Raw genomic sequence first — 18454 nt, 5'->3', positions numbered from 1 at the left:
GGATGAGCTCAGACCACAGCGCAAATCAGTGCCTTTTTGGTGGTCGTCTCCTTGCCAATTTAAAACTGACAATCCAACAGAAAAACTGCACAACTTTCCTAAATGTGTGCATCGACACGTCTGCCAGCACTTGCATGCATTTCCCTGCACCTGCGTGCATGCAGGTGCATGCAAATGCTTAACGCCAACGCATGCACACACTAGTATTAGCAGGGCTCTGAGATTGTCATCTTGGCATTTTTAAGCCCCTCGAGATGTCTTGAGACTCGGAAAGGGCTCCTGGTTGCTGAAGACGATCACCATGTGCTCCCACGAAATGTAACCCTGCAGCAGTAATGTTCATGAATGGCAAAGCCTCTAAGTAGTGCAGCAAAGGCGCGTGGGCCGCGGCGCATGCAAAGTAGATCTAATGAGCAAATTATAAGACAAATGTGCAAAATAAAATAACTAAATGAAAAAAAATGCCAGACGCACCTTTATGTATCCCATTCTAATCAGGTTCGCGCTGATGCAAGCCATCTGCAGACAGTGCAAGTGAACACAACGCGCGTACGGCAGAAAGAACTATTAATAAAAATAAATATGTGACTAAGTTGTTAGGCGGGCTCTACTGCAAACAGAAAATGACAGAAAATGACTAGACCACTATTTATTGAAATCATGCTGCTTGCTAGCTGGGGTGAAGGAGGAAGAAGACAAGCAGAGCGCAGCTATGTTTCAAAAGTTCGAGGGATAATTCGTGTTGGTTCTGGTTCAGAAATCAAATTAACTAACTGAAGCGTTCTACTGGCTAGAACTATTTCAATCACGAAACAACAGAACAAAATCAACTGAGAATTGGGCAGTTGCTCTGATCATTTACGCGAATTGACTCGATTACTTATTTCCTCACTTCATCGTCGTCGAAAAGTTCGTCACTTTGCCATTTTATGGCTGCAGTGAAAACTTGAATCGGGACAATGTTGGCTTTGGATGCCAAGCCAGACTCCAACCACCACTGCTTCCTGAAGAGCAAGCCAAGCCGCAGCGGAGAAGTAATTTACAACAAACATATGAAGAAACTAAAGGAACAACTGAGAAATATCAAAGGGGGGAACGCCTAGAAAAAGACAAAACCAGGCAAAAGCTGTACCTGTGTTTCAGTAACTATCGGGGGAAGGCAAGCTCTGACTGCTGCCTAGTACTATCTCTTGCATTTGTTTCTTCTCTGCTTGCTTCTGACACTCTTTCCTTTCTTGTTGGTTCATTTGTGTTTCTTACATGCGTTTCATCAGGGTACGGAAGACAATGAACTTAAGCCGCTCCACACACAAAATTGTGCCGTGTTTTATGAAGACGCTTTCGTGCTGCTCCTGCAAATCGTAAAGAATGAAGATAAAAGAGAAAAGCTAAACGATAAATACACACCATTTCAAGTTTTCCCCCACTTGTCTCATGAAACAGAACAATACGCCAAATGCATGCAGCAGCCACAATGTAACCGCATACGCTATGTCAGCAGCAGAGGTAAGACGCACAAGTGCTCGGTCAAACAGCGACAAATTGCCGCTTTTCATTGCCTTGATTATGTCCAGGTAATGAGGCATCCTGAAAGAACAAAAGACACACTGCTACTTCGGTTATGGCAAGTAAAAGCTACCTCGATGAAACGAAAAGACTGACATATGAACGGGCAAACAAATAACCCTGAAAAGCGGGACTAAATTTTGGCGATAATTGTATAATTGCAAGCTGCAATGCATACACAGATGAGTGCACAGGTAAGCGTACTGATATTTATTGAGCAAGTCTGCGCTTGGCAGCTTTCCCATGCGCAGCCGCGCCGCGACGAGACATTCCAAAATGTTTCTGCAGCAACGAAGAAAGACCAAACTGAGTAATTTGACCACTTGTACTGGGAAAGGGAGATGAAATGGAATGACTTCGGAGCTCATTTGCTTGAAAAAGGCTACTGAACAGCAACAGAACTGGTTGAATGAATGCGATTACCTGGCTTTCTCGGCACTGTGTGTAATTTAAGCTAAGTCCTGCCACAGCTCACCTTCTAACGCGCATCTTCGTGGGCGGACAGTTTGAAAAAGCCCAAACCAATTCTGATTCGGACTGCAACACAAACCCAGCACTGTAGATGGTCCATTGACAGTGATTATTCCGTAGGCGAATAGGTAAATATTTTGATGGAACAACATGAACATATGAGTCGCCATTGTCATAGCTAAGTGCAGCAAAACCTAAAGATGGACAGAAGCACCGCAATCTGGGCAGTATGCAGTGGCCCTAGGAAACTGCCTGTGAAACCTAAAATGCCTATTCTCAAATGACTATTCCCAACTGCAACCAGACAATAAATTGGTTAGCTTTTTAAATTGATGGGTTTTACCTGCTCGAATTGCTCTTGCTGCATGTAGAGCCGACCTAAATAATACCGGAAGTTCACCATGGGGCCCCGAGGCGCATGACTGAAGTTGATTTGTCTGGCGCGGCAGAAATAGAGCAACTCAAGAAGCAGCCCAATAATAGGAAAAGAAACGAAAGGCATTTGGCTCAGCAAAGCTACGAAAGCTGAGAGCTCACGGCTGGGTTCACAGCAAGGCTTGAGGTTTTAAAGCCTGTCTCACCGTGAGTCACAGAGCTTGAGGAACCCCGCGGCCATCTGCATATTGCCTAGCTGCAAGCAGCGCTTGATGCTCTGCCCAAGAAGCACCACGTAGGCTCCATGTCGGGCCTCCTCCCCTCGGACCTTTCCTAGCTTAGGTCTGATGGCATTTAAAATTTGTTTCGTGTATCGGTGCTGCATTTCGTCGGTGTCTGCAGCCCCTTCAGCCTCTTCCAGCAGATCTGCGCTGTCCTCGCTGCTGCTGTCCGCAGCAAAGGCCGCGCGGCTCATTATCGTGCACAGCGCAGCCAGTCCCGGCACCAGCCAGGAGCAGCTGGCCGCGGGGGCCCCCACGTACAAGTCCACGTAGAGATCTAGCACAGATATGCACTGCCGCACTACGTCTCCCCACCTCAATGTGCACCGCAACTGTCTCAGCTTTAGGAAGGAAAAAAACAGGCGCTTAAACGCAGTGTCTGCAGCCTTCGGAAGAGAAGCCTCCTTCAGCTTGGTGTTCACTACGGCAGTCATCACTGTCTGCGGCAAACAGCAAGCAACAGCTACAAAAGATAATTTTCTGGAAAAAGCCTTCTTGGTTTTTCAATGTCCGAACCACTGAGCGTGCTCCTGAGTCTTTTGGGTCGGTGAGTGCTGCTGTGGGGTCGTGAATCTTTGCCTACATATCTACGAGTGCGCATTTATCTGAACATGCACAGATCCACGAGTGCAAATAAGTCTTAGTTTTCGGTTCTAACTTCACTTTTAGGGAAGAACACTGCCTGCACGGCACACGCCGAGACATATCATATGCGGGCGTGCCCAGAGAGGTACAAAAACAGGCACATACACGCAGTTATTCACACATGCACAAGCAGCAGACCAACGAACAAAACTATGTGTTCCCATAAAAGCAAATAAAGCAATAAAAAGAGTAGCCGGGCATAATATGCCCCTACTCTGGCGATCACAGTGTTTGCGGGTTCGCATCAATGTGCGCTTCTTTGTTTCGGTTTGAGCTCTGTCAACTATTCAGCGCCATACACCGGTTGAAAAGCACTAACTAGCAATTGGTAGTCTTACCTCCGGCATATTTGCAATTTCCTCGTCGGGAATGATGGAATCCAAGTGGCGGATCAGCTCCGAAAAGGCTTCGCCGTTGCGCTCACTGACTGCCTGCAACATCCTACTGACCCAGCTTTCTGTCTGCTGATTCGTCGCGCGGGGCCACCGGCCACCCCGGAGCTTCCCCGCAGATCGCGTGTCCGCAAGCATGGTGCTGCGGTGAAGGCGCAGGGTGATGGTGTGGGAGGGCTCTCAATTTGAATATCTTCTTGGTAGACTTCAGAAGCTGCGCAGCGCCTTTGCTGCTTCCAAGGGCTTATGAAAGATCATCACCGAGGGCTTCTTCAGCTGGTCTAGCAACTAGTGGACCTCTGTTGAATGGGAGAAGCCAGCTTCGAGGACCATCTGAAACCAGTTCCTTCCCGGATGTGAAGATGCTGAGAGTTAAGCTCAGCAGCTGTGTTGGTGAAGGGGCATATGGACAGCGAGATTTAAGAATATTCTGGAAGCTGCGGTAAAATAAATTCGCTCTTCTCCTTCTTAAACAGGCAACAAACGCTCCGGTCTGCACGGGGCTGATGATGGTTTGTGTTTGGGGCTGCCTGCCGCTCATTCTATTGTTCTCACTGCAGTAAACAGCAGCGAGACAGGGGAAACCTTGATACAACAATGGTGATTTCCTCAATTTTGAGGAGGAGTGGATTTTTCAGTTTCTGAAAAAGCCCCGTATTTCGGCAAAACCGCGCTGTCGCTGCGCACCGCCGCTGTATGTGTAGAGAAGCTTGCGTGACCGTTTCTCGCGGCAGATGTCTCTAGACTATTTCTTTCTGTTTTTTCGAGTTTCGATTGACTTTTTCTTTTTCCTTTAGTCCTTTCGTCCGGCCAACGAGTGCAGGCATGCTGGGCTGCAGGCCCCGCCACTGCAGCAGCGTCTAACACCGTGACCCCAGCCTACAGGCACCACCAACTAGAAACCTTCCCAGTCTTTCCCAGAAACTAATGGATCTCTACCCAAGGGGGGGCCACCCTATTGGGGAAAGGGCCCCTTACGGCTCTCGGCCCCCTGCAATGCCGATGCGCCCGCTGTCTTCAGTTGGCTCCGCCGACATGGGGGGAGGGGCCCCTCCTTCTGCTGCTGAGGGCCCCCAAGGGGATCCTGCAACCTCTTGGGCCCCAACTCCAGCCCGAGGCGCTGACTACCGTCACCGAGGATCTTTTGGGGGCCCTGCCTACGGGGCCCCCATGGGTGGGCCCCCTTCCGTGGGGGCCCCTGGGGGCCCCTTCAACCCTTCTGTGGCCCATGCGGGCGGCGTCTGGAGCTCCCCCTTTGGACAGGGGGCCCCCCCTCGTTCCGACGCGCCCCCAACTGAGCAGGGGCCCCCTCAGGTGTCGGGATCAGGGGGCCCCAGCGCTGAGCAGCAGGTGATGAACATGGTGCTGCACTCCGTGGCCGACAACTTGACAGTGCAGGCGGAGAAGCACGTGTCCATGCTGCAGCAGCAGTTTCCGTCGTTTCTGCTGTCGCTGCGGCCGTACTTCAGCGTGAGCCAGAGCTACGTGCGCCTGCGGCTGGGGCAGTTGCTCTTTCCCTTCAGAGCTCTTTTCATGAAAGATTCTTCTTCGCGAATGACAGTTGCGGCTTCTTCGGACATCAGCAGCGGGGCCTCAGCTCCCTATACACCTGAACGCGACCTGTACATACCCCTCATGGCCCTCACCACTTTCGTTCTTCTCGTCGGCATCCAAACAGGAACACAAGGAACTTTCTACCCGGAGCTTCTGGGCTCGACCTTTTCTCTTGCACTTTGCCTGCTGCTGGGCGAAGTGGGGCTCCTGAAGCTGGTGCTGTACATAACGGGGGCTGCTTCTGCTGCAGCAGCGGACTTGCTGTGCTTCTGCGGCTACAAATATGTCAATGTTGCGCTGCTGCTGCTGCTGCGCATCTTGCTAGACGCGCTGGAAGCCTCGAGAGCCTCCGCAAATGCTGTTTCTGCAGACGAGTTCTCTTCAGAGGAGCCCGCGGCCGCAGCAGCAGCAGCAAACAGCCGGCCCCTCCTGTTTATTTGCCTTTTTGTCTACCTTTCGTGCTGTGCTGCAGCAGAACTCTTCGTTTTGCTTAAGCGGTCAGACGCCGCTGGCAAGGAAGCCAGAGCAGCCTACCTGCAGGGAGGCACTGCGCGGGGCTCCTGTGCCTCTTATGTTATTGCAATCACTGCATGCATGCAAATCCCCCTTTGCTGGTTTCTCTTGCCCTGCAAGGTTTTCTCATCCTAGCAGCAGCTACGGAGGCAGCTGCACTGCCGCAGCCGCAACAGGTGCTACAGCAGAAATAGCTGCAGCAGCACCAACTGGAGCGGCACCAGCTTCAGCGGCAGCAGCTGCAGCAGCAGCTGCTGCAGTAAAAATTTCCTTGCTGCGTGCCCCACCATAGCGAATTTGCCAGACCGTCTGCGTGCTGCAGCGGCAACTGCAGCAATTGGTGCTGCTGCTTCGTTGTACAGGATTTCGTTTTCCTTCTAAGTGTTTGTTTGCTTCCCAGCCTCCGAGAAGTATGGAGCTGGGTTTAGATTTTCTTTAGGCTGCATTTATATTCATGTTCATGTGCTCGTGCATTTTTTGTTAACCGTGCATGCACTTTCGGCCGTAGATGCATCATCATGCTTGCGCTCTGTTCATGCATTTTTTCTTCTCTCAGACATGTTTTCACATTTGCTCTTGTGTTCATGCATATTTAATTGTAGGGAATTAACGTAGCGCTGCTCTCCTTGCAGAAGCAGCATCCGCATAGTAATAACGGAATTTCACTCCATCTGCACGCTGGAGACGAAACATGATTTTAACTAAATACATGAGCATCAATTCAATTTGCGCAAGTAAATACGCCGGTACATTTACATACATATGCGCACATACTTCAACACTAATGCCCTAAATTAGACACGGATACGGCACTAGTGCACTACTGACAGCATATTTCGGGTCTGTGCAAGTCGCTTACAATTAAGAAGATCAATTAACAATAAAAGCAGACAAGCTGATACAACTGAAAGGGGATACAGCGTACCGGTGAACCACTATTGGTTCGCTCTGCATCTGCTTGCACGCATTTGTGTTCTTTATTGTCTTCATTTCCGCTTCTTTTGCTTGCGCTTTATTTCATTACTCTGAGTTTGTGAGGACTCCAACAACAGGCAGTGCCAGTAAGTCGTATCTCCATTAGAACAGGAACTAAAGAAAAAAACATGAGTCTGACGAGCCATGTGCACACAAAACGGTGTGAAGAAATAAAACAGGGCATCTCTCTTCGCTGTGTCTATTATTTTCATTTGTTTCGAGATAGAGTCCTCTGCTTTTCAGCATCATTGACAACCTTTTCTTCAGTGGGAAGACCCTGCGGAAAGCCCAAACAAACACAAAATAAGCCAAAGACCTGAGAACTCACGTATCTATAATTTAGTGTTGTGAGGTTTGACCCAAAGACTCAGCATCCGAGATCACGGTCTGGTTTCACATTGCCGCATCTGAAATTCCCGGTTTAATTAATTGTAAAGGCCCCCATGTAGAATACAGGGTTTGCTGGAGAGGTGTACTCGACCCTTAAAATATTGCGTTTAGTGGCTAGGAATGAATGCTCAGAGCTCAATCCCAATTACTTTGCTTTTCCTGATGGAATTGATGATAGCTCGTGCATGGATCTGGGTCGCCAAAGAAGACAAAGCCGCTTCCCCTTCGTCTTCGAGTTCCTGAATGTAAGACAGCACGCAAATACTCTCCGCAAACGCATGCAAACGGATTTGCCCAAGTCAAATAACCCTAAACCCTAAACTCTGAGCTGATTCCGAAAACAGGACGCCTTTTGCCCTCACAGGCATCCAGCCTGTGGCCTCAGAGTCGAACTCAAAGCTTTCACTCTTTGAAATCGAACGACGAAACCTAAATAAATATTGAGCTCTAAGTTCAGGTCCTAGAGTTTAAGTTCTGAGCTTTACGGACCTGCTCAGTCATGCAGGCCTCGGGGAAAGGCTCCTCTTGAAGTACTTCCCAGTGGGAAAATTGCAACTGTAGAGAGGCGTGGCCCGATGCCTTGGACCTGGACAAAAATGGATCCAACCAAAGATGAATACGAATGTAAATGTGGATGCAGCATAAATCTACGTACATAACAGCAACGTGGTGCAAATATTGCCCAAATATAGCCGCAAAGTCATACATGAATCCTGTAGTGCAAGCAAATGCCGGTGAAGCATGAGTACAACGTAGAATTTGTTTTTATGCTCTGGTGAGTGTGCATTACGAATGAAATTCCTATGGCACTCATCGCGTTACGTTTACAGGCAAAGGCTTTAGAAGCCATCAGTCATTCCAGGTTCACGATTTTCGCTGCTGTGAACGTGTAAGCTGTCTTCAACCTTGCTAAGCAACGCTTGTGATTCGTGTTCTGGAACGCTGAGAGCTGGTGTTTAATAAGTTCTTGCCTTATTTCCTGACTAATTCCCGGGGCTTCCGCCGTTGGTAAAAACCCAAAGACGACAAATGATGTTTGGCCTTCCGGGACTTCCTCTTTGATTATTTTGCCTCTGCGCCTCGCCAGGACAGAATAGGCTTTGCCTATCACCCGCTGGTCGCAACTCAGTGCTGTGTCGTTTCGATGCACAGACAAATGAATAAACGCATCATCATTATTTTCATGTTGAAGGAAAGCAACTTATTAGAAGCAAGAAATGAAGAAAACAAGCAGATATTTTTGCTCATTCGGACCGCGTACACAGGGACTTCCAGTAAGTGGCAATTTTTCACATGCGCGTATGTTGAAGCCCTGTACTGTTACTCATGTACTCCAGTCACTAAACAAATTGACAACAAAGATTTGCTCAGGAGCTTCGTGGAGCTTCTGTGCTTAAGACTTCAAAGGGAGCACAAAGTGTAGCGCCTACTAAATCTTAGCATTGCCTCGCATATTCTGCAGAGTCCTCGTTGAAGCATTGCGGCCCTGCACGCCTCCTTCATTGCAGAAATGACCTGAAATTGCAGTGTACACGCATCCACGTCTAAGTACAGCTCAGTCGGAACGTGAGGGCTGTGCATTCCCTGCTTGCTTAGCCTTGGCCACAGTAAAAGACCGAAAGTGCAAATCAAGGACATGCACGAAGCGCAAGTGACGACCTTAGGCATGTGGCAAAACAATGTTTCGATTAGAGTTTGCAGAAACTACGCAACCAAGCGTGTGATCCGCACATGGATATTACCTATGCAGATAAACCACAACTCACAACTCAGAAGACCACTCGTGAAATCAGAAGCCCTTGACAAATACGCATGCAATACTAACAATCGTTGGCAAAAAACAGAGATGCTCCAAATGACATAAGGCGAGGCGATTTCAAGAATTTGAATCTAAAGGTTTCCAGCTGCCGGTCTACAGTACAGAGCAGAGCAGGCCCTACGGCCTAAACTATTTAGGAGTTGGGTCCTGCGAGCTGCACGATGGGCACTTTTAGAGTAAAGATGTTAGGCCTTTAAATCATGATCTAAAATACTTCAGAGGCTGAGCAGTCCTTCTAATAGACTTGCTCAATGTGGTGTAACTGGTGCAAATGTGGCAAGTTGCCTAATGCCTGTCTTTGCGTGTGGCGGCACCTAGGAAACAGCAGCTTGGAATTAGGAAAATAAAGCACTGAAATACAAAAAACAGCAATGGTAATGGTAAATCACAACTGAAAAAACAATAGTGCGATGCAACTAAGTGAATATGCGATACCTCCCCACTACGGCTTCTGCACACCTCAGTCTCACCTGCCCTGAGCCGACGTAAGAATGGACAGACAAAGGACCAGTTGTTGTTTGTTTGCCGGTCAATTTCGATTCTCGTGAACAAACACTTGCGGCTTCGTCAGCTGCCGCTGCTGCCGCGGCAACAGATACAGCAGCAGCTGCTGCTGCTGGGTCTGCTGTTCCTGCTGCTGAAGCAGCAGGCGCGTTCTGGGGACCCCGCCGCGAGGCCCCCAAAAAGCCCTCCCCAAATGCGAGGGCCTCAACTGTGAAGGCTACACCCCTGGCAGCACAACAACGCACTGTGCGTGGCTGAGCGCATGCATGCACGTCTTCGGGATTGTTTCGTACACTCAAATAATTGCGCAGAAGTGTGCACACGCGTAAGTAGGTGGAAACGGATATGTGCTCTTCTTTACATGTGCCCACTTTAGATGTGCTCATGTAAGTCTTTTCGTATGGCTGATTTTCATATTTTTACCCAGTTGGGGAAGCAAGTATACATGCTTGAGGTTGGCGCGTTTTCGCGCATGAAATGACTTGCACAGCCTCGCATGCATTGAAGTACATATGCACATATAATATTATACATTTATGCGCTTTTCTGCATGCTTGCATGCTCCTATACTGTCACTTTATTCGTACATCCATGTACACGTGCACGCATTAACACGTAGTCTTTCTTTCCATGTGTGATTGTGTTAGCTGTTGCCGGTCTACTTCCTTCAAACTGAAGACCAAAAATGCTTGAATGCAGCTGCCTTTTACTTAAAAGATTGCACTTCTTTGAGAAAATATTGCATTTCTTAGAGTTGAATGCCTACCTAATGGGTTCTTCCGCAAGGGGCCCTGCAAGTGAGCCCAACTGGAAACCAGAAAGGACGGCAGGCAGCAAACGACTGAGTTGTGCCGACAAAGGACCTGAAAAAATTCAAGAATAAGACATAAATAGCAAAAGTATGAGCTTAAGTGTATAAAACGCGCTGCGAATAAACATGAGTGCGAACTTCGAGAAACCAGCCGTAAGCAAAGCCACGACACGGTGCAGGTGTTGCTGTTGCTGCAGCAGCAGCAAAAGCAACGCCACAAGGTGTTGCAATTGCCACTGCAGCTTCAAAAGGGTGAGAGCGGATTCAACGGATGAGGAAAATGCATTGAATGGTGTTTGTACACTGCACAATAGTGCACAACAAAGCCGTCGAATGAAGTGAACATCACAATTCTTCTGCAAATTTGAAACAGAGAAGTCCTTGAATGCAAACCCTTGCAGCATTCATTGACTTCCATCTCTTTACACAAACCTTTGTAAGTCTCACTTTCACCTGAAATGTTTTTTGCAGCACCAAGAGTCACAGCGCTCCCGCAATCTGCGGAAATCCATCCCAGCGGGGCCCCCTCGCCGCCCTGCTGCACCGCCGGGGCCTCTTGCTGCCACTTCTCAGGCCCTCCAGCTGAAACCTCTTGATCCCCGTCATTTGGAGATGCTTCCTTGAATAAAACATTCATATTACTAGCTGAGAAAAGCGCCGTGGTGGCCCCTCCGCTCAGAGTCAGGCCCCACAGCCTGCCAGGGGGCCCCTCAGGGCCCCCAGCCTTCCCTTTGGCTGCAGCCCTTTCTCCTTGATCCTTTTCTGTCCAGTGTCTGTTTAGCTGCGCCTCAATTTCAACAGCACATGACTCCAAAGCAGCCGCGCTGGCTTCTGGGGACCCCTGCAGGTTCTCTTGGGAATCCTGAGCCCGAAGAAAACGCCCTGAAGGAATCCGACTTTTCAAAACTCGCAAAATGTCGGTTGCATTGTCTGTCAGCCAGTCCGTCACTGCAAAGAAATCGAAACCAGGAGGGGCAGAAGAATAAATGTGACAAAAAGTGGAACAAAAACGCAAACAGATAAAACAGAAGACCTGGCATGTGAATGCAAAGAAAACGGAATGCAAAGAGAAGTCAAGAAAGCACAGCTGTTCGGGGCTCTCTTAGGGCCTGTCAAACGAGATCTAAACCTCAAACGAAGCCCCTATTCTTCATCACTGTCAAGACTGCCACAAAAGGCCCCAAGAGGTTTTGTTGGCACTTTGAAGACTCCGACGCAGCCTTAAGGGAAAGCCTCTCTAGGAACAAGCTGGCACGTGGGGGCCCCACTAGGGGCCCCCACTAGGGGCCCCAAGTCTTTCTTATGTTGTATTCAACTTCATGGTTTCGCCTTACCCCTATCTGGCATGCGCTGCGCCTTCAAGACAATTGTTATGGGGCTGTCCGGGGTACCTCCTATGCAGACGGAATTGCTGCTGCGGTGGGCCTTTAGCCAGGCAGCAAATTTGTCTTCTGCTGCCACAGCAGCACCTGCTGCAGATGCATCTGCTGCTTCTGCGTCTTCTGCTGCATCCGCTGCCAATGCTGTTGCTGCTGCTGCTGCTGCTGTTGCACCATCCCCCCCGTCTCGCCATACAGGCACCCATGGCGGGAAAGGCACGCGGCGCGAAAAAGATAAAGAAAGGGCCCCTGAGTCAGTTCTCTCTGCTTCTGATGGAAATGCCAAAGTTTCTCTTATTGCTGTCATTGGAGGGGAAACTGAACAAACAGCGGCCCCAGACGTAAACGCAGCTGCTGCAGCAGCGAGCCGGCAAGCCGCAACCGAGGCAGCGCCAACAGCAGCAGCAGCAACTGAGGCAGCAACAGCGCCAAAGTCAGACTAAAGCCCATGCGTTCATATGCATGCCACCCAGTTTTTCTACACACCTAGAAACGCACTGTGCGAGCCACTGTACTGTATGGATCACATCTTAGCAGGACTTTCTGTCACAAATGTTTTTTGAATTTGGCTTTCTACCATTCTTCATCATTATCTACCATCTACCATTTGTTTGTGCGATTTGCTGTTCTACTCTAAACGTGTGGTGTTGGTAAGGTCTTTTAAGATGAAATGATTTGGGATTGTAACATGATCACCTTTGAGGAAGCGCAGCCTCTCAGTGCTTCAAAGCTGAGTAGATACGCCCCACTAAGTGAATCTGAGCTGCTAAATAAGCATTTAAAACTTTCAAGTGGCATAAATTCAATTCAGCCAAAAAGTCCAACAGTTCCAACTTACCTCTTATAGGCACTCGCGCGTACAGCACCTCCAAGTCTTTCAAAGACGTTTCTAAGTGAACTTCGCCGCAGCAGCCCAGCAGCAGCTCTCCGCTGTCCAATACTGACAACTAGCGAAAAATGCACAAGAATACAGAAAAAAGAAACAAAAAAGCAGATGCATGCAGAGGCACGCAGAGAGATGGCCCAAGACGAATATGATACGGAATTCGGCAAGCAAAACGACGAAGCAGTTTCGGATTTGCGACTTTCCAGTTCGAGTTCAAAACCTACTTCTAAAGAAGGGTCTGCAAGAAAGAGCTGAGCCACTCCCAACAAGAACTGCTGAGAGTCCTCCAAATTCTCCGACTCAACAGCAACACGCACTATTGCAGACGACGCCTGTGACACAGTAGCAGGAGCAGCAGAACCACGGCTAGCCGCACAAGCAGCACCAGCACAATCACGTGCAGCAGCAGCAACCGCACCAATTCTAATAGCGGCGCCACCAAGAATAGCAGCAGAATCACGTGCAGCAGCAGCAACCGCACCCATGCTGGTAGTGACTGCAGCAGCAGGGAAGCACTGGTGGCAGCAGCTGCAGCTGGATTTGTGCAGCAGCAGCAGCAACATCTGGTGTCACAGACCTTCGAATATGGGGAGACCAGAGAAGGGCAGGAGGGGTCATTGCTAAGGGTCGAGCACCTGAGAGCTCCTTCCATGGCTAGGGGACCCCTGCGGTGTATATCCAACTCATCAGTGTACCGACAAGGGTTTTCTGTCTGCATAAGACATCCTCCTGATGCCCGCAAACCCTGAATCCAGCTGGTCACATCCCTCACAACATCTTTGAACGCCCCCTGAGGGGCCCCAGAGGCTGCCTCTTTGGGGGCCCCTTCGGCCACCAGGGAAAGTGCTACTACAGAGCCTGCTGTGGCCTCCTTGACGGGCCGGAGGTCTTGGCCAAATAAAAGATAAATTCCCTCTACAACATACTGCTGCTGATTAAGTTTGCGCTGCGCGGAAACCCTCGAGGAGTTTCCCCCAGAGCTCCCTGCGGAGGACAGAGAGGGAACAGCACCCCTTGGGTCTTGTGTTTCTGAACAAACGAAAAGAGTCATTCCGCACTCTAAGCGGCCTAGAAATATCCGACTGAGGCCAACGAAACCAGTAATTGCCTCGAGGCCTGCGACGCACAGGGGAGGGCAAACAAAAGGAAATAAAATGGAAATGTGAAAAAGTTGAAACACGAAAGGGATGAACACGAATTAAGTGAAGATCACACAAACATTGAAGCCCGGGAAAAAAGAATGCAAAACGAGCTAGTGCGAGTGACTTAAAAAGCTTAGAAGTAACTTAATTTGAAATGAAGTGGAGAAAAAGACGGTGGCTAATGTTTCCAATGATGATCTCAACATAGACGCTTCATGGCACTAATCGTAAAGCGACTGTCGAACACAAACAGAAAAGTAGATTTGATTTGATAATGGACTATCTGTATACACATGATCAAGAAAACGCCGAATTTGACGCCCACAGTTGTTTACAAGCTGCAAGAAAAGCAGTTTGAAACAAGTGAATCAATTTATTCACAAGTATCCGGTACCGTGTAGCGTGTCGCCTGTTAGTCGTAAACTTGAAATGTCCGCAGCCAAGAACTTCGCCACATAAACCAACAAAAGGTCTTCCTTGGGGGTTCCCCCGGGTGGGCTTCCCTGTGTCGCACACTGGGAACTCTTCTGGGGAATTCCCTGAAAATTTTCTTCTCTAGAATGCTCCTGATGAGGCTTTTTAGAAGCTTTTTGCATGCAGGAAAGATCCAGGGAGGGGCAGAGGCGGTGAAGGCGCTGAAAAGCCGCTGCCACTGGATTAGGCACTCTCAGAACTATTGTTTCCTAAGAAGGCGCAGAAACGCGGCGTAGAAAAAACGAATTATAAAACACGACAAAGACGGAAATGGCAGTGCCTATGCTCCAACAAAGCAGTAAACATGCAAGAAATGCAAATAAAATGAGGCCAGCAGCAGCAGCGAGGCAGAAGCTGCTGCATTGCTAGCTGCCTGTAGCGCAAGCCATTTGCATAGGCACATTATGCAGCATAGCAAAACAGCAAATGGCCTGGCAATTGCATAAAATTGAAAAATGAGTGCATAAATATGCACATATTGACACTCTGGCTTTTCGTGATGTGCACACGTTCAGTCTTGTCACAAATTTCGATCAAATGGACTACTCTGCAGCAGCACAAGTCTTGAGTGTGCTAAGCCCAAGAGCGCTTGCGCTGTGGCTCACAAGTAAGGTTTCGCCTACGGGCAGCCACTTGGCCATGAAGGCTGCCACGATATCTCCGACCATTTCTTCTTTAATTTTGCTTTTTTCGGCTGCTCTTTGTTGCCTCGTTGCAGACAAAATGCGGCGAAGTTCCTTTTCGAGTTCTTCGACTCCCTCTAAGCTCAGACTCCGAGCCATTCCGCAAAGACGAGCCAGCCTGTCGTCCTCCTCTGGGTTGCTCTGAGCCTGAGTCTTTTCTTTAAAATTTGTTTCTGACGAAGCATTATCACCAGCAGCAACTTTGTAAAGCTTCCAAATCGGCTCAAACAAAAGCTGCTCCGCCATGCGCTGCTGCCCAGTGGTGAAAGGAGAGGACCTGACTTCGATGTCAGGGAGGGAAGCAGCAGCTTGCCCGTCTTCATTTGCTGCTTGCTGCTTAGGTTTGCGTCTTCGAATGTATTTGTCGCCCCACAACGCGCTGCAGAGCTTCGAAAAAGAAGAAGCCGGCAGACCCAGCTGAGACAGAAGGGTCTTGCTGACAAACGATGGAATGGAGAAGCACCAGCCGTGGAGAGCCGACGCAAACAACACATTACCTACAAAAAGCAATAAATATATCAACCACAAAAGAGCCAACTTGCAAAAAATGGACTGTTCATTGTACAGAAATGCAAGTTCGCATGCGTTCGCAACTTGTAAATAACACAATACAGACAAAAACGCGTTTCCAAACGAGAAACTAGACATTTAAATCAGGGCGACATGAGAAAGCAACTAATTTCGATGATGAAGATGTACCAAATGCAGCAGGAACTCCAACTTTTTTGCAAGTTGCGTCCTCTGCCAAATGCGCTGCATGCAGATGTATTATTTAAAAGGTCTTTTCAAGTTTATATTCTAAAGTTTCCTGTGGGGCCTCACTGAAGGCCAGATATCAGAATCTTTGGGCAACTCTTTGTGCTGCAGTGACCTGTGTTGTTCTCTTCCCAACTGACCTCTTGAGGGAGAGAACTCGAGTTTATTTGCGGAGTCTCCATCGAAATAAACGAATTCTCCTGAAGGGTCCCCGAGGGGGCCTAGAAACTGCGCTTTTGCTGCTGTTGCTGCTGCTGCTGCTGCTGTGCTGCTCGGCGGGCCCCCCGAGGCTGCCACGGGCAGTTGTGCTTCTCCTTCCGCAAGAAAAGCTTCTGCACAAATATGCTGGTGAAGATGCGCATTTAGCTGAGCGACAGCGGCGCAGGAAAGTAAGGAAAGAAACAAAATGTCAGTTCAGACAAAGAGAAAGGCAAAAGAAACGCAAATAGTTCATTGTTTACTTATGAACGCCGTCCAGTTTGACTGCATGCAATTGTGAAAACGAGCCTACGCAGCATCCATGAAATACCCATATCTACACAAATGATAACAATGACATTCCTCCACTTGCATGCGCTTTTATAAATATTTAAATGCATGCAGTGGTACACACAAGAGAGTTCCGCCTTATGCTTGTGCGGCTACCAATACAGATAATTTGTATGCGAAGGCACACAGACCCAGAAACACTAATGCATGCATAGACTCACAGCTATAATTGCATGCATGCGTTTGCATTTGTTTCTAAGATATGCAGAAATTAAAAGGAATACATATATATAAATGCATTGGTCTAGATCTTTTGGAAACATTCAGTTATTTGGACAAGTTGAACTGCAGTTTTACTTGTTCCAGCATGTCTTGAAATTTGGCGTAGGCGTCCTTGGGCGACAACTGCAGTTTGCTTATCAGTTTGTCCACTTTTGTGAAGATCAAAAGAGGCAAAATGTTTTCTTTCAAAGCACAAGACAAAGCAGAAAGTGTTTGAGGATAAATTCCTTCTACAGAATCAACTAGCAGCAAACAGCCGTCAGAAAGCCGCACGCCCGCGTGAACCTGTTCAACAAGAATTCAACAAGAAGTCCGCAATAAAGCAAATATCTTTGGCGAATTTTTGGGATTTTTTAGCTTTTCATTGAACGCATGCAACTTGAATCAGCAAAGTGTCAAGGGGTTTCTGAAAGAACTTGTTCAAATGCCTTCGTTAAATCTGCGTTTCACGAGAAGTTTGCGACAAAGAGATAAAATCGAGAAGGTAAACAAGTCAAAAAGACTCAAAACATATTATGAATGAAGAAATGAATTGTGAAAGTAGTTTAAATTGACATTTCTTTTGAATTTTCACTTTTTCCACTTTCGCCTGTCCGCCACATCTCTGTCAAAGGCCAGCGCCACCAACTGGCCTTTGAAATCGAAAAAAAAATGAAAATAAAAAAAAAGACAAACAGAAAAAACGAAATAAACCCACAACAACTCATTTCTCATTCATTCATTTATTTACTTCTACTTTTTCTCCATTTACCTCCGAGGCAAAGTCCACATGCCCAGGACAGTCAATCAAATTTATCATATACGGCGAGCTCGTGGGGGCCCCCCGGCCGCATTCCTTGGGGGGCCCCCCTGGGGGCGCCCCTGGGGGCCCCCCAGGGGCCCCCGAAGTGCGGGGGAGTTGGGAATCTGTTTTTGTCTCTTGTTGTGCTTTTCGGGGATTTGCAAGGGGGCCCTGCGGGCGCCGTTGGTAGAGCAAAGAAACGACACTGGCTTTGATTGTGATTTGCCGATTTTGTTCATCTTGTCTTGAGTCCAAAAAGCGAAGTTTCGCAGCAGAGGCCTCAGTGATGAATCCATTTGTGGCTAACAGGCAGTCCGACAGAGAAGTCTTTCCTGAAAAAAGACAATTACACAAACTTTACGGAAAATAAAACACAAATGTCCATTAAAAACAAATAAATCCCAGAAATGCTACTTCTAAATGCTTAGCTCAGCCACTAGGGTTTCAAGAGGCCTCAAGGGGGCCCCAGGGGCCCCCAATGGGGCCCCTAGGGGCCCCAAAAGGGGCCCCTACAGGCCCCCAGGGCAGCACCCCGGGGGCCCCGAGGAGGGGACCCCAGGGGCCCCCAGCGCAGGACCCTACGGGGCCCCACGAGGGGGCGCCAGCGGTCCCCTCTTGGGGCCCCCAGTGATGCTTTAGGGACCTCGTTTGGTGTTCTGAAACAGCAGTAAAAGAAGACTCTTTTAAGGCCCCAAAGGGGCCCCAAAGGGGACCCAGGGGGCCCCAAAAGGGGGCCTTTGGAGGCCCCGGAGCCAGTGGGCTAAGTGCATAGAAAAGGAAAAGCCCCAAGAAGCAAAAAGCCCAAAGAGCTAAAAGTAAAGAGTACTTCAAAAGCCACAAGATACACAGCTGGGCCACTCAGCAGAGGCCTGTGGGGCCCCACAGTGAGAATAAAAAGAAAGTTTAAATGGACATTTTTAAGGATTCTTAACGCCAGCTCATCGGAAGTTGTTCATGCGAAAAGCCCGAAACATAAACCCTAAAAAAGCCCCAAAGATGGTCTCTTTAGATGCAAAAGTATCTTTTTTTTCCGGGAAATACCCCGAGAGCTGAGATGGTTCAGCAGAGGGGCCCCACCACGCCGCAGCAAAAGACCTATTAGTGTGGCCACTGGTGGGATATTTGTGAAAGAATTAGAAAATAAATAAGAAAAGAAATTAATTGGGGCTTAAAAGCAGGAAAAAAGAGGCGAGGGAGCCGGCGAAGCCCCGAAGTTGCACTGGATTTCGGAGTTTTGGAATTCAAGTTTGGAATTCAAGCTCCCCCAGGCCTCGCCGCTGCTCACC

The 18454-nt window shown here is 48.5% G+C and overlaps 3 protein-coding genes across 3 annotated transcripts; 1 reads left to right on the top strand and 2 right to left on the bottom strand.

Annotated features, from left to right (window-relative positions):
- Positions 1-240: 240 nt before the first annotated feature.
- ETH_00033050 (proteasome PCI domain-containing protein, putative) lies at positions 241-3868 on the bottom strand (the record flags this gene model as incomplete). The annotated part of the gene is made up of 10 exons (XM_013378471.1): positions 241-324; positions 475-519; positions 893-1004; positions 1261-1352; positions 1518-1587; positions 1771-1848; positions 2042-2103; positions 2381-2474; positions 2619-3133; positions 3677-3868. The coding sequence occupies 10 exons, from the start codon at positions 3866-3868 to the stop codon at positions 241-243; spliced, it is 1344 nt and encodes a 447-aa protein (XP_013233925.1).
- Positions 3869-4657: 789 nt separating this feature from the next.
- ETH_00033045 (uncharacterized protein) lies at positions 4658-5932 on the top strand (the record flags this gene model as incomplete). Its single annotated transcript, XM_013378470.1, has 1 exon — positions 4658-5932. One exon carries the CDS (start codon positions 4658-4660, stop codon positions 5930-5932), a length of 1275 nt encoding a protein of 424 aa, XP_013233924.1.
- Positions 5933-6980: 1048 nt separating this feature from the next.
- ETH_00033040 (elongation factor Tu GTP-binding domain-containing protein, putative) lies at positions 6981-17500 on the bottom strand (the record flags this gene model as incomplete). The annotated part of the gene is made up of 17 exons (XM_013378469.1): positions 6981-7049; positions 7312-7401; positions 7652-7748; positions 8134-8293; positions 8593-8677; positions 9452-9710; positions 10252-10348; positions 10750-11244; positions 11631-11993; positions 12514-12622; positions 12786-12893; positions 13139-13677; positions 14098-14386; positions 14783-15357; positions 15757-15982; positions 16463-16672; positions 17139-17500. Coding segments are annotated over 17 exons (4133 nt in total), but the record flags the coding sequence as incomplete, so codon positions are not given.
- Between the last annotated feature and the right edge of the window lie 954 nt (positions 17501-18454).

This window comes from Eimeria tenella, genomic scaffold, assembly GCF_000499545.2.
Source record: "Eimeria tenella Houghton genomic scaffold, Eth_scaff89, whole genome shotgun sequence".
NCBI lineage: Eukaryota > Apicomplexa > Conoidasida > Eucoccidiorida > Eimeriidae > Eimeria > Eimeria tenella.
Note: the sequence above shows the minus strand (reverse complement) of the source record. Positions and strands in the feature narration are given on the sequence as shown.